Source organism: Oncorhynchus clarkii, chromosome 24 (assembly GCF_045791955.1).
Source record: "Oncorhynchus clarkii lewisi isolate Uvic-CL-2024 chromosome 24, UVic_Ocla_1.0, whole genome shotgun sequence".
NCBI classification, from domain to species: Eukaryota; Metazoa; Chordata; class Actinopteri; order Salmoniformes; family Salmonidae; genus Oncorhynchus; species Oncorhynchus clarkii.
The window spans coordinates 27,967,950-27,983,930 of record NC_092170.1 but is presented as its reverse complement, the minus strand read 5'-3'; the positions used below and the strand labels follow the sequence as shown (position 1 = coordinate 27,983,930).

The 15,981-nt window shown below is 40.5% G+C and overlaps 1 protein-coding gene across 1 annotated transcript; it reads left to right on the top strand.

Annotated features, from left to right (window-relative positions):
* The first annotated feature begins 7,786 nt into the window (after positions 1 to 7,786).
* LOC139383111 (heat shock protein beta-7-like) lies at positions 7,787 to 15,458 on the top strand. The gene is made up of 4 exons (XM_071127428.1): positions 7,787 to 7,891; positions 7,999 to 8,260; positions 12,546 to 12,703; positions 13,955 to 15,458. The coding sequence occupies exons 2-4, from the start codon at positions 8,014 to 8,016 to the stop codon at positions 14,144 to 14,146; spliced, it is 597 nt and encodes a 198-aa protein (XP_070983529.1). The 5' UTR covers positions 7,787 to 7,891; positions 7,999 to 8,013; the 3' UTR covers positions 14,147 to 15,458.
* The last annotated feature ends 523 nt before the right edge of the window (positions 15,459 to 15,981 follow it).

The following is a 15,981-nucleotide window of genomic DNA, read 5'->3' as shown; positions in this document are numbered from 1 at the left end:
TAGACCCTACTGGCCCTCTGTTGAACATCTAGATACTCCAGGCCCTCTGTTGAACATCTAGACACTACTGGCCCTCTGTTGAACATCTAGACCCTACTGGCCCTCTGTTGAACATCTAGACCCTACTGGCCCTCTGTTGAACATCTAGATACTCCAGGCCCTCTGTTGAACATCTAGATACTCCAGGCCCTCTGTTGAACATCTAGACCCTACTGGCCCTCTGTTGAACATCTAGGCCCTACTGGCCCTCTGTTGAACATCTAGACCCTACTGGCCCTCTGTTGAACATCTAGACCCTACTGGCCCTCTGTTGAACATCTAGATACTCCAGGCCCTCTGTTGAACATCTAGGCCCTACTGGCCCTCTGTTGAACATCTAGATACTCCAGGCCCTCTGTTGAACATCTAGATACTCCAGGGCCTCTGTTGAACATCTAGATACTCCAGGCCCTCTGTTGAACATCTAGACACTCCAGGCCCTCTGTTGAACATCTAGATACTCCAGGCCCTCTGTTGAACATCTAGATACTCCAGGCCCTCTGTTGAACATCTAGACACTACTGGCCCTGCAAACAGAACTAGGAGGCAACAGCAGTCTGCTGTAAACGTCTCTTTGGAGAGCTAGAGTGTAATCTTCACAGATTAGAGAGTAGAGCTGGGAGTGGAGAGTTGGGCTGTGTTTAACCCACATTAGCCTCTGCAGTGCTTAATTAAAACGACCCACAATTCCCTGTGCGGTGAGGTGACACCAAGGTAATGTCGTGGCTCCGGTGCACATCTAAACATGCACACAGACACAGACGTACATTAAAACACACTTGCATACACACACACACTTCACTGTAATTCCCTTATTGTGAATGCAACGGGTAAACAGAGCCTACGAAGGAAATGCAACAGCGTCATCTGTAAAAAGATGCAAAATACCAAGAGCACTTAGTCTCCCACTGTTCGCCAGAAGCAAGCTAAACATGAAACAAAGGCTACAACTATAAGAGCCAGAGTGAAAGTACCATGTCACCTCTTCCTGTTGCTCCTCTTACTGATAACTGTGAATCTTCACCTCTGTCATTACACACACACACACCTTTAATCCCTCAGAGATTTAATCTTTTTTCACCATCCTCTCATTTCCTTTCCTGTAATTTACTTTCCTCATTTATTTCTCTCATTTCCTTTCCTCTCATTTATTTATTTTCTCTTGTTCTTTTGAATGAATGTACTACTTTGAATATTGCCACTTGATTAAAAAAAAAAAAAAAAAGACCTGGCCTTTGTTTGCTGCACCTGACATAATTTGAAGTTCTTAATAAAATATCCTTAATGTTTTTTGCAACAAAAAAAAATGAAATCCTGACTTGGTATGATTGTCAGATTTCCTGGCTCGATGGAAGGGAATTATGGAAAAAATAAAAACGAATTAAGTCGTGGAGTTTGTGGAAGGCACTTAACAATCACATAGGATTCCAAGAAGCTACTGAATGTATTTGATTTGCTAATGTACTTTTCCATTAACTCAGCTCATTACACATCATTCTGGAACAACCTTTACACCTCTGAAAAGGACAGAACTCACCTCACCCCTGTAACATTCACAACACACACACACACAGAGAGACAATGCTATTTTGTTATCATAAAGTACCACTGACTGCCTGCCATTTTCTTGTGGGGAATGGCGTAAACAAATAATTTCTCTCCCTGAGAGAAAGAAAGGGCCATTCCCTATAGGAATAAACAGTTATCTCTCAATCATTATAAACTGGGTGGTTCGAGCCCTGAATGCTGATTGGCTGACAGCTGTGGTATATCAGACCGTATACCACGGGTATGACAAAACATGTATTTTACTGCTCTAATTACATTGGTAAACAGTTTATAAAAGCAATAAGGCACCTCCGGGGTTTGTGATATATGGCAAATATATCACAGCTAAGGGCTCTGTCCGCATTGTTTTTTGCCTAAGAACAGCCCCTAGCCGTGGTATATTGGCCATATACCCACACCCCTTCGGGCCTTAGTGCTTAAATAGAACATACCATAATAGAAAAGATATTGGCACAATGTAAAAAGCCAACTAAGGTGTACAGTGCCTTGAAAAAGTATTCATCCCACTTCATCCCAGTTTTTCCTATTTTGTTGCATTACAACCTGTAATTTAAATTGATTTTTATTTGGATTTCATGTTATGGACAAACACAAAATAGTCCAAATTGATGAAGTGAAATTTAAAAAATAACTTGTTTCAATAAAAAAAAATGGAAAAGTGGTGCGTGCACATGTATTTACCCCCTTTCTATGAAGCTCCTAAATAATATATGGTGCAACCAATTACCTTCAAAAGTCACATAATTAGTTAGATTGCACACAGGTGTAATTTATTTAAGTGTCACATAATCTCAGTATATATACAGCTGTTCTGAAAGGCCCCAGAGTCTGCAACACCACTAAGCAAGGGCTACCACCACGCAAGTGGCACCACGAAGACCAAGGAGCTCTCCAAACATTGTGGAGAAGTACAGATCAGAGTTGGGTTATAAAAAAATATCAGAAACTTTGAACATCCCACAGAGCACCATTAAATCCATTATTAAAAAGTGAAAAACAAAAATATGGCCATCAAGAAAAACACTATGTCTGGGGTAAACCCAACACCTCTCATCACCCCGAGAACAATCCCCACAGTGAAGCATGGTGGTGCCAGCATCATGCTGTGGGGATGTTTTTCATCGGCAGGGACTGGGAAGCTGGTCAGAATTGATGGAATGATGGATGGCGCTAAATACAAGGAAATTCTTTCAGTCTTACAGAGATTTGAGATTGGGACGGATGTTCACCTTCCAGCAGGACAATGACCCTAAGATACTGCTAAAGCAACACTCGAGTGGTTTAAGGGCAAACTTTTAAATGTCTTGAAATGGCCTAGTCAAAGCCCAGACCTCAATCCAATAATAAGTGGTAAATGCAATTTTCATATATATGGGCTCTCTGTCCCACCTCGCAGGGCAAACAGAGAACTGACTTGTTCTTGACAAAGATATTATAAATATACCTTGACAGAAATAGTTCCTGCTTCTGAGCCGGCCTGTCAAAGTAGAGACTGGGCGTGATTTAAACTCACACAGCCTATCGTTGGTTGTTGGCGCAGAGGCTGGTCCCAGCCCGCTAAGCGCTTCAGTTGATAGATGTAACGGTTGCTGTGAAGAATATCTATGCGCTCATGCTCGATACCGTTATCGCGCACCTGGCTCCTGTTATCTAACAAAATACTGTTTGTTCTCGCAACACTACGTTCTGAATGTGCCCCCCCCAACTCATTGCACAGTTCTTATGTCTTCATCTTATTCTGTATTTTTCCATCAAGAGAAAGGCCATTGGCCCTGAAACTGTTAACAATGTTTCAAGTCAGCTATGTTGCATAACACATACATACATCCACACAAGCCAACAGCAGATAATATTCAATCACATATATGGTAACGGGCTATAGTGCATAACACAGAATCCTCATATGACTTGAAGATTGCTGTACACCAGCGAAACCCATCCAATTTGGACCTGGAGCAGTTATGCCTTGAAGAATGGGCAAAAATCGCAGTGGCTAGATGTGCCAAGCTTATAGAGACATACCCCAAGAGACTTGCAGCTGTAATTGCTGCAAAAGGTGGTATTGACTTTCGAATAGTGAATAGTTATGGACGCTCAAGTTTTCATTTTTTTTGTCTGATTTCTTGTTTGTTTCACAATAAAAAATGTGTTGCATCTTCAAAGTGGCAGGCATGTTGTGTAAATCAAATGATACAACCCCCTACAAATCCATTTTAAATCCAGGTTGTAAGGCAACAAAATAGGAAAAATGCCAAGGGGGTGAATACTTTCGCAAGCCACTGTATATCTCCAGGGAAATTGACTTACTGACTTGGACATGAGAGAATATCGTCTTTGAAAAGTTTTCATTTTCTAACACAGTCAAAATGGTAAAACATCTGGCTGCAGATGACAATAATGTAACTCTGTACTTATGGGTATTGTATTGTGAATGTTAACAGTCATAAGTGCTATAATACTAACTTGTTTTTATAACCATTTCATAGAATGATAATCGACTTGGTAATCGACTTGATTCACAGAACATTTCTCCAAATGTAGTCCCAGCTGGAGACCTCAGAATAATCGACTTGATTCACAGAACATTTCTCCAAATGTAGTCCCAGCAAGTCAACAGCTTTATACTGGCATAACGTGCTGGCATAAAATACTTAAATAAAGTACTGGCATTAAGTACTGGCATAACATGCTGGCATAAAGTACTGGCATAACATGCTGGCATAAAATACTGTCATAACATGCTAGCAGAAAGTACTGGCATAACATGCTGGCATAAAATACTGTCATAACATGCTGGCATAAAGTACTGGCATAACATGCTGGCATAAAATACTGTCATAACATGCTGGCATAAAGTACTGGCATAACATGCTGGCATAACATGCTGGCATAAAGTACTGGCATAACATACTGGCATTAAGTACTGTCATAACATGCTGACATAAAATACTTAAATAAAGTACTGGCATTAAGTACTGTCATAACATGCTGGCATAAAATACTTAAATAAAGTACTGGCATTAAGTACTGTCATAAAATACTTAAATAAAGTACTGGCATTAAGTACTGGCATAACGTGCTGGCATAAAATACTTAAATAAAGTACTGGCATTAAGTACTGGCATAACGTGCTGGCATAAAATACTTAAATAAAGTACTGGCATTAAGTACTGGCATAACGTGCTGGCATAAAATACTTAAATAAAGTACTGGCATAACGTGCTGGCATAAAATACTTAAATAAAGTACTGGCATAACATACTGGCATTAAGTACTGTCATAACATGCTGACATTAAGTACTGTCATAACATGCTGACATTAAGTACTGTCATAACATGCTGACATTAAGTACTGTCATAACATGCTGACATTAAGTATATAACCATTTCATAGAATGATAATCGACTTGATAATCGACTTGATTCACAGAACATTTCTCCAAATGTAGTCCCAGCTGGAGACCTCAGAATAATCGACTTGATTCACAGAACATTTCTCCAAATGTAGTCCCAGCAAGTCAACAGCTTTATACTGGCATAACGTGCTGGCATAAAATACTTAAATAAAGTACTGGCATTAAGTACTGGCATAACATGCTGGCATAAAGTACTGGCATAACATGCTGGCATAAAATACTGTCATAACATGCTAGCAGAAAGTACTGGCATAACATGCTGGCATAAAATACTGTCATAACATGCTGGCATAAAGTACTGGCATAACATGCTGGCATAAAATACTGTCATAACATGCTGGCATAAAGTACTGGCATAACATGCTGGCATAAAGTACTGGCATAACATACTGGCATTTTTTATTTTTTTATTTTTTCTTTATTTAACCAGGCAAGTCAGTTAAGAACAAATTCTTATTTTCAATGACGGCCTGGGAACAGTGGGTTAACTGCCTGTTCAGGGGCAGAACGACAGATTTGTACCTTGTCAGCTCGGGGGTTTGAACTCGCAACCTTCCGGTTACTAGTCCAACGCTCTAACCACTAGGCTACCCTGCCGGCATTAAGTACTGGCATAACATGCTGACATAAAATACTTAAATAAAGTACTGGCATTAAGTACTGGCATAACGTGCTGGCATAAAATACTTTAAAAAAGTACTGGCATTAAGTACTGTCATAACATGCTGGCATAAAATACTTAAATAAAGTACTGGCATTAAGTACTGGCATAACGTGCTGGCATAAAATACTTAAATAAAGTACTGGCATTAAGTACTGGCATAACGTGCTGGCATAAAATACTTAAATAAAGTACTGGCATTAAGTACTGGCATAATGTGCTGGCATAAAATACTTAAATAAAGTACTGGCATTAAGTACTGGCATAACGTGCTGGCATAAAATACTTAAATAAAGTACTGGCATTAAGTACTGTCATAACGTGCTGGCATAAAATACTTAAATAAAGTACTGGCATTAAGTACTGGCATAACGTGCTGGCATAAAATACTTAAATAAAGTACTGGCATAACATACTGGCATTAAGTACTGTCATAACATGCTGGCATAAAGTACTGGCATAACATGCTGGCATAAAGTACTGGCATAACATGCTGGCATAAAGTACTGGCATAACATGCTGGCATAAAGTACTGGCATAACATGCTGGCAAAAAGTACTGTCATAACATGCTGACATTAAGTACTGTCATAACATGCTGACATTAAGTACTGTCATAACATGCTGACATTAAGTACTGTCATAACATGCTGGCATAAAGTACTGGCATAACATGCTGGCATAAAGTACTGGCATAACATGCTGGCAAAAAGTACTGTCATAACATGCTGACATTAAGTACTGTCATAACATGCTGACATTAAGTACTGTCATAACATGCTGACATTAAGTACTGTCATAACATGCTGGCATTAAGTACTGTCATAACATGCTGACATTAAGTACTGTCATAACATGCTGGCATTAAGTACTGTCATAACATGCTGACATTAAGTACTGTCATAACATGCTGGCATTAAGTACTGTCATAACATGCTGACATTAAGTACTGCCATAACATGCTGACATTAAGTACTGTCATAACATGCTGGCATTAAGTACTGTCATAACATGCTGGCATAAAGTACTGTCATAACATGCTGGCATGAAGTACTGGCATAACGTACTTGCATAATGTACTGGCATAACGTACTGGCATTAAGTACAATCATAACTTGCTGACATAAAGTACTGGCATAACGTACTGGCATTAAGTACTGTCATAACATGCTGGCATAAAGTACTGGCATAACATGCTGGCATAATGTACTGGCATAACGTACTGGCATGCCGTACTGGCGTAAAGTGCTGGCATAAAGTACTTGCACAAAGTACTGGCATAACATGCTTGCATAAAGTACTGGCGTAAAGTCCTGGCATGAAGTACAAACATAAAGTACTGGCATAACGTACTGGCATAAAGTACTTGCATAATGTGCTGGCATGAAGTACAAACATAAAGTACTGGCATAACATGCTTGCATAAAGTACTGGCATAAACTTCTGGCATAAAGTACTGGCATAACATGCTGGTGTAAAGTACTGGCATAAAGTGCTGGCTTAAAGTACTTGTATGAAGTAACGTGCCTCCATAAAGTACAGACATAATGTTCTGTCATAAAATGCATACAAAAATCCTAAAGGAATCCTGCAGCAGGACGTACAGAGCGACAGTCAAATGATGGTTTAAAAAGCAACGTTAGCATAACGTTCCCACAACCTTCTCAACCTGTTGTTCTCATTCTGTTATCTCTGACCACATACCTAAAACATCTCTGAGTGCACCCCTTGGCTCAGTAATCTCTATGTTACTTTAGAGTTGTGTGTGTGTGTGTGTGTGTGTGTGTGTGTGTGTGTGTGTGTGTGTGTGTGTGTGTGTGTGTGTGTGTGTGTGTGTGTGTGTGTGTGTGTGTGTGTGTGTGTGTGTGTGTGTGTGTGTGTGTGTGTGTGTGTGTGTGTGTGTGTGTGTGTGTGTGTGTGTGTGTGTAAACTTGCATGCGTGAGGAACACACATCTTATCTCATTTACCGTTATTCCTGGCTACCATCGCTGGACACACCACCTTGTAAGGAGAAAAGAGGACTGACTACACGTTGGGGCCATAGCATGCCACTTTCCCAGAATGCTTTGGGACTTTGTTCAATTACACCCAGAGAGACAGCAGAGAGCTCAGTGTCAGTGTGTGTGCAGTGGAAAAAGGAGTTACTGACTTCTGAAGAGTATCTGGGCTGATTCTAAAGAACAACAGAGCCACCAGCTTTGTCTTGGTGTGTTGACAACAATTTAGTAGTAAAATAATCTCACTGAGTTAGTTGTAGTTTCAGTGTGTGTGTGTGTGTGTGTGTGTGTGTGTGTGTGTGTGTGTGTGTTTTAGACACCAATTCTCACCATGGCTCTGACCAGCTCTTCATCCAGCCGTTCCTCCTCTTCCTCGTTCCGCTCGTCAGCCTGCTACAGCAGTTCCAGCACCTACCGGTCAGAGGAGTCTGGCGGTGGGGCGGGGGACCCCCTGTTTGAGCCTTTCCTGGAGGCAGCAGGGGTGGGACCCCAAAGCCTGTTTGGAGAGGAGGGGGATGTGGCCCCCTTGTGTCTGGCCCCCTTCAGCCGACACTGCAAAGACTCTTACGGGCACCCAGGTGAGTGGGGGGTTGTTGGGGTGAGGGGGAGTTGGGGGTTTGGGTGAATAACATCAATGGTAGGTAGGGGGCGGCAGGTAGGCTAGTGGTTAGAGTGTTGGGCCAGTAACCAAAAGGTTGTTCGATTGAATCCCCGAGCTGACAAGGTAAAAATCTGTTATTCTGCCCCTGAACAAGGCAGTTAACCCCTTGTTCCTAGGCCATCATTGTAAATAAGAATTTGTTCTTAACTGACTTGCCTAGTTAAATAAAGGCAAAATTAAAAACAGTAAACAGCAGTTAAATTGAGCAGAAGCTATCCAGGGCCAGGCTCCTGCACCTTGGATGAAAGGTAGCCTAGTGGTTATGAGCAGATAAGAGCGCTGGGCCAATAACCAATAGGTTGCTGGTTCAAATCTCCAAGCTGACGAGGTAAAAAAATCTGTTGACGTGCCCTTGAGGGACAACAGGGAGGAGCAATTGAATAGTTTAACAAAATGTTTTAACTTGTTAAATCATTTTTAGCCCATCCAAATATGTGTTGACTAGTTATTTTGAACATGCTCAGTTTTCTACCACAAATGGCGAAAGAGAGTTGACTCTTACATGTCCAATATTTCTTAAAAATATATTTTTAACATATTAAAACAAAAGTTCAGTTCAAGTAACAGGGTTCGCCGTTAAAAGGTCAAGATCACTTTTTGTTTTGTTTTACCAATTCTCAATTTCCGATGTAAATGGCATGTTATAGGAGTGTCTAGACACTTGTCATGCAATTTCACTTGCTTTTAAGAAACTTAACACAACAGCGATAGACTTCCTCATGCTTGTTCTGCAGTATGGGGGCCAAGGATAAAACATAGACAAAGGCTCCAAAAACACTTAAATGTGCCTTTTAGGAATGGCAGAGCTCTCATTATGGTGATGAACAGTTGAAGTCAGAAGTTTACATACACCTTAGCCAAATACATTTAAACTCAGTTTTCAAAACTCCTGACATTTAATCCTTGTAAAATTCGCTGTCATAGGTCAGTTAAGATCGAACACCACTTTATTTTAAGAATGTGAAATATCAGAATAATAGTAGAGAGAATGATTTATTTCAGCTTTTATTTCTTTCATCACATTCCCAGTGGGTCAGAAGTTTACATACACTCAATTAGTATTTGGTAGCATTGCCTTGAATTTTTTAACTTGGGTCAAATGTTTCGGGTAGACTTCCACAAGCTTCCCACAATAAGTTAGGTGAATTTTGGCCTATTTCTCCTGACAGAGCTGGTGTAACTGAGTCAGGTTTGTTGGCCTCCTTGCTCACACACGCTTTTTCAGTTCCGCCCATACATTTTCTATAGGATTGAGGTCAGGGCTTTGTGATGACCACTCCAATACCTTGACTTTGTTGTCCTTAAGCCATTTTGCCACAACTTTGGAAGTATGCTTGGGGTCATTGTCCATTTGGAAGACCCATTTGCGACCAAGCTTTAACTTCCTGACTGATGTCTTGAGATGTTGCTTCAATATATCCACATGTCCTTCCTCATGATGTCATCTATTTTGTGAAGTGCACCAGTCCCTCCTGCAGCAAAGCACCCCCACAACATGATGCTGCCACCCCCATGCTTTATGGTTAGGATGGTGATCTTTGGCTTGCAAGCCTCCCCCTTTTCCTCCAAACACAACGATGGTCATTATGGCCAAACAGTTCTATTTTTGTTTCATCAGACCAGAGGACATTTCTCCATGTGTAGTTGCAAACCGTAGTCTGGCAGTTTTGGAGCAGTGGCTTCTTCCAACTGAGCAGCCTTTCAGGTTATGTTGATATAGGACTCGTTTTACTGTGTATATAGATACTTTTGTACCGGTTTCCTCCAGCATCTTCACAAGGTCCTTTGCTGTTGTTCTGGGATTGATTTGCACTTTTCGCACCAAAGTACGATCATCTCTAGGAGACAGAACGCGTCTCCTTCCTGAGCGGTATGGCGGCTGTGTGGTCCCACGGTGTTTATACTTGCATACTATTGTTTGTACAGATGAACGTGGCACCTTCAGGCGCTTGGAAATTGCTCCCAAGGATGAACCAGACTTGTGGTCGTCTACATTTTTTTTATGAGGTCTTGGCTGATTTCTTTTGATATCCCCATGATGTCAAGCAAAGAGGAACTGAGTTTGAAGGTAGGCCTTGAAAGAGATCCACAGGTAGACCACCAATTGACTCAAATTATGTCTAAAGCCATGACATAATTTTCTGGAATTGTGAATTATAAGTGAAATAATCTGTCTGTAAACAATTGTTGGAAAATTTACTTGTGTCATGCACAAAGTAGATGTCCTAACCGACTTGCCAAAAGTATAGTTTGTTGACAAGAAATTTGTGAAGTGTTGAAAAATGAGTGTTCATGACTTCAACCTAAGTGTATGTAAACTTCTGACTTCAACATGGGCATGCTCACACACAGGCCCCCTATTGCAGAACGAGTCTGAGGAAGTCTATTGTTTGTGGGGTAAGTTTCTAAAAACCAAGTGAAATCTCAAAACAAAGTGTTTCTATAACATGTCATTACGTAAAAATGACGTGGGATTTGTCAAAATGCAGATTTTTGGCACTTTAGCAAATATTTGTTAATATAAAATATCTGATTTATAAAATTTTCCATTTGGTTTATATTACAGGGCATTTCATTTAATATAACATACTTTTAAAACACAGTATTGGTGCACAATTTGTACTTGAAATATCAAAAGGCACTGTATTTGTGGAATGACCAAGAAGCTTGACTGTGGAAGTTACATGTATTCTGGTAGAAAAGCAGCATCTCAAAGAAGATAATGAATCAGAACAGTGGGAGATGTCTGCCATTGGGCTCCAACCAGTCTCCAGTGTCTTAGCTAAAATGTTTTGATAGGCTATAAGAGGCCTGCCTGAGTGTTGGACAGTGTCGAGGCAGTGAAAATCTATTAGGTGCTAAAATGCCAAAGAGGGAAATTAAAACTAAGGAGCTTCCTCAGAGCCAAACACATACAAAATTATAACGATGGCTTTAAAGACTGTTTATGGACTATGTGTAGCTACTGGATGTCTAATAACCCAAAGTCAACTCTGAGTTAACCCAGTCATATGAAAGTGGCTCACCTTTTGTTCAGGTACATTTCTATGGCAATGAATCCTTCAGAACTAACCTGCTCCAGGGCGGAGCTCTAGAAAGATGCCAGAATTTCTGACTTGGAATTCCGAGTTGGCTGAGACAGTTAAAAATATTTTTTTCCCCAGTAGGAGTTCTCAGTTGTCTTGAACGCACTGAAGTCAGAGATTTCCAAGTTCCCAGTTGTTTTGAACGCAGCATAACTCAGGGCTAACTCCATTTATCCTGAATGAAGTGTCTGTGTCTTCATTTGAGGAAGAGGACTGATTACATATTTTGTAGTTGTTTTTTGTGTGTTTTAAACAAGTTTTCTGTAGTTCTACACATTTTTCAGAGGGGTAGAGAGAACATTTTTGCAGTTTAAAGCTAATTTCCTGCAATTCTACCCATTTTGCCATGATTTATGCCACGTTAATAATATCTGAGTGAGGGTGATCATCAAAATCAATGGGGGCCCACTGGAGGCCAGGCCCCTGGCTACATGTCCCGAGCGCCCGGTCGGTATTCGGCCATAATTACTACAAGTTTAGATAACTGGCTAGACTAATTTACCAATCGAAAAATTGTTACCTGACATGGTTAATTGAGTGACTGTCAGTGTCTGACTAAACAAGAGAAAAACATTTGGTTGTGCATCAGCAGTTTAACTTACAGCTTGCGTATTCTACTATTCTAACTCTCAACAGTAAATTGAGACCCCAATTTATTTATTTTTATTTTTTATTCGAGGCCCCCTAGTGGCTGGGGGCCCTAAGCGACCGCTTCTGTCCCTTATGACTGGAGCCGGTCCTTCTGACCTAGAATGCAAAGCTAACTGAAGCTGTCTAGCTTTATAAAAGCCTGATTAGATCTAGCTTGCTTCGTAGTATACCACTCAGGTTCTTTCTGGGAATTAAATTAGCTTTATGTTCATTGCTCACTCATGAGCTCAAATGGCCTGCATTCTCCAGTTGTCTCCACATAAAACTGAAATATATCCTCCCCCAAGAACTGGATAATAAACTTCAAATCAGTTATATTTTCCGTTAATTCCTTTCTATATTTTCTCTTGCTATGTTTATTCTTCACCAAGTTGGTGATGGTAATGAGAACAAGAAAATAAGAATTGAATAATTCAACATATTCAAGTCTCCTCCACTAACTGTTTTGTCTGCACTTCCCTCCAGGCCTAACAAGTGGCACTGTGACAGGTCGTCCTGCCAGTATGGGCATGGTCAGATCGTTGGGGGAAAGTTACTACATGTCAGCTGACGTCAGTCAGTTTGAACCTCATGACATAGTGTTGATGGCCTACAACCACAACATAGTCATCCACGCTGAAAAGGTGAGTGTCTGAAGGTTATAGTGTGTATGTGTGGGTACCCATTGGTGAAAGAGGATGTGTCTGTGTGCACACTGTAGGTACAAATTATAAGTGCAATGATGTGTGTGTGTGTGCATTGTGTGTCCTGTTTAATGATGTGCTTGGTTATTGTGTACTGGGGGATGATGAGGGAGAAGTGTGAAGGGTGAGGCTATTGGAGAGCTATATACAGATGCCATACCTTAATTTGAGCCAGTTTGCTACAGCAGAAAAATTATCCGGCAGGAAATGTGATTTGTTTTGAATATTATAATTAACTTACATTATTTGTAAGGGTTGACACATTTTTGTTAGGGCAAATCAAGGCTGACATTTTAAAGATGAAATTGCAAACTTTAGAAGCCTTCTTAAACCTTGAATGGACTACGAGTTTGTGTTACATGTTGTCCAGGAACATTCCTGCAACAACGGGATGATCAAATTGAGATACAACATCTGTATTTTACGGCTATAGCTGACCATTAATTGTTCTGTATAATCTCACTAGGCCTCCTGCTCTCCCAGCCTCAGTCATGTGTAAGAAGTTTGTAATCAGTAGTAAATGGCAAAGTGGAGAGAGAGGAAACTGCTGCTGATTCTGTAAGGCAACCATGTCACAGCTCCTCTTTAACAGGCCAGAGAACCACTTAATAAAGCCAACATCCAGTCCTCTCATCCATTCACCATGCAGCCCCAAGGCCCTGCTTAGACAAATACTGCTCTTTGGTCAACCGTTTGTTGTGATTCTCTGCCTGATCTCAGCTCCCCACCATCTTAATATGACCCTGATTCTCACATCAGGAAAAAAAGACTTCAGCAACAGGACTTTAAAATTATGTGGATTATAATTAATGGACATTTTCCTAGGGGTTGATACATTTTTTTGTTAGAGCAAATCAAGTCTGACATTTTTAAGTGGAAGTTACACACTTTAGAAGCCTTTTTAAACCTTGAATACACTACAATTTGCATTTCCTGGTACGACAACAGTGATCAAAAGATAGAGCTGTATGTACTGACCTCACTGTTTCTCACCTTCATCTCCCTCTTCTCACCACCCCTTCTTCCCTTGATTTATCCTCTCTTCCCCCTCTTCTCACCTTCCCCCCTTCCTTGACCTTCCCTCATTATATTACCTCTCTTCTCCATCTCTCCTTTACTCCTCTGCTGGCCCTCTTCTATTTCTCTTCCTTCTTCCTCCCTCATTCTCTCACCATACCTTCTCTCCCTCAGGTGTTGGAGGATGGGAGTGTCAGTGATACTTTTACCCATAAGACCCTGCTACCGGAGGACATGGACCCCCTGTCGGTCAGTGGCACACTGACCCCTGAGGGCATGCTGGTGGTCAGTGTCATGAGGATCCCCACTATGAGGGTTATGGAGCCTCCTACACCCCCTGCATATCGCTCTGAGGCACACCTCTGACTTCAGATCGGTTTCTATTTTCACCCTCCAGTTTTATACATAGAAGAGATGTGATGTAGTCAAACACTATCGTTAAAAAAATGATTTGATTTCAGTTGATTTTTTATTTTTGTTTATGGGTTAATGTTGATTGTTGATTTAATAAATGAATCAAAGAAAAGGCATAAAAAAAACAAAAGGTATCATTAACATTGCACCATATTAAAGTAAGTAACATGGGGTTTGGTTTATAACATACACACACATCCTGGTCAAAGAAACGTTCAGGCCAGGTTACAGATAGACCCCCCATACTGAACACACTGGGTAGACCTGAGATAGAGCTCTGTTCATGAATAAGTGACTAGCTATTTCTTGCATATTTCCTGATAATGAATACTTGTCCAGAACCATAGAGCCAGTAGTATCTTGGATGATAATTGGTCTGACAAGTTTTAAGAGAAGCAAAAATAAATGTCATGCTTGTCATCTCCTCTCACTATTCTCCTAGCCTCTCGCTCACACAGTATCAGTCGTAAGTCAGACAGAGTTTAGTTTGCTCAGGGAAACTTTCTTCATAGAGCCCTCTGCACTTTTTTTTGCAGCAATTACATCAATCTGCCTGTCTGACTATGAGTCACAGTTAAAATAGTCCCCCCTTGTATCCTCCTCACTCTCTGCCAATCTGGGGAGACAGACTTTTACTGTGACACCTTCATTTATTATTAATCAATATGAAGTCCACATCGCCTGGGACAGGAGATGAAACTGAAAGTGGTTGTGTTGAGCATGTGTAAAACTGTTCCAAGGACTAGCACCACCACCGTCAAGAACTAGCACCGGCACCACCACAATACAAATGGCTTGTAGTATGCCAATAAACTACAGAAGATAGGTAAAAAAAAAACGTTTTGTTTTGTACCATTTTCTCTCCATCATACACATACTCTGTTTCTCTCACACACAGACAGACAGACATGAATAATTGAAATCTCTAACAGGATTGGGCAGTGTTAGGTCTCATCTCAGATTGCAGTGTTGAGTGTTGGTCAGATTACAGGGATTACAGATTACACAGTGACATAATCCAGAACAAAAGGCGTCAGAGACGGGACTGTTATCTCATCTGGAACAGCAGGGACGGGGCAGTTTAAAACACACCCTACTCTACAGCACAGCTGTCTGGAACAAAGACGCTAGGCTCCACAGGGAGAGAGGTATACTTTTCACACCTTAACAAATTAACCCATTTAGCTATAATTAAGCATTTATCTGCCCATTTCAGTACAGATGGCATTTCACTCAGAAAAACAGATTTTTTTTAAACAACAAACACACTCCAGAGGGAAAGAATGAGAGTGGTAGAAAAACAGAAAGATAAAAAAAACAGTTGCTGTTCTACAGCTTCTGGGAGGAGAGGGGGATGAGAGAAAAAGAGGGGTGAGGTAAAAGAAGATTCCAAACTCCCATTTGTTAAAAATGTCTTTATTCATCCCTGATATAAAAACAAATTGTGAAAAATAGCACTGGACTTGTTAAACTCTGGCTGGTTTGACCCCAGTGAGTTTCCATAGTGGGCCTATAACACATCATACAGTCCAGAGTCAGACAGAGACAGTACAAGCAGCAGAATCCAGAAATGGCCTGGGACCAAACAGACAGTGTGTGTCATAACATACATATTGTTTAATATTTTTCAATTTCTTTACAAAAATAAGGTTCTTGCATTCATGTCAAGTCATATATTAAAATCTGGTTAGAAAGTGAGATGAACAATCATTATTGCACAAGTTGATTACCTAATCATTCAAATCAAAATAATAAAAAAACTAACAAATCAGATTCTTCTATTTTGA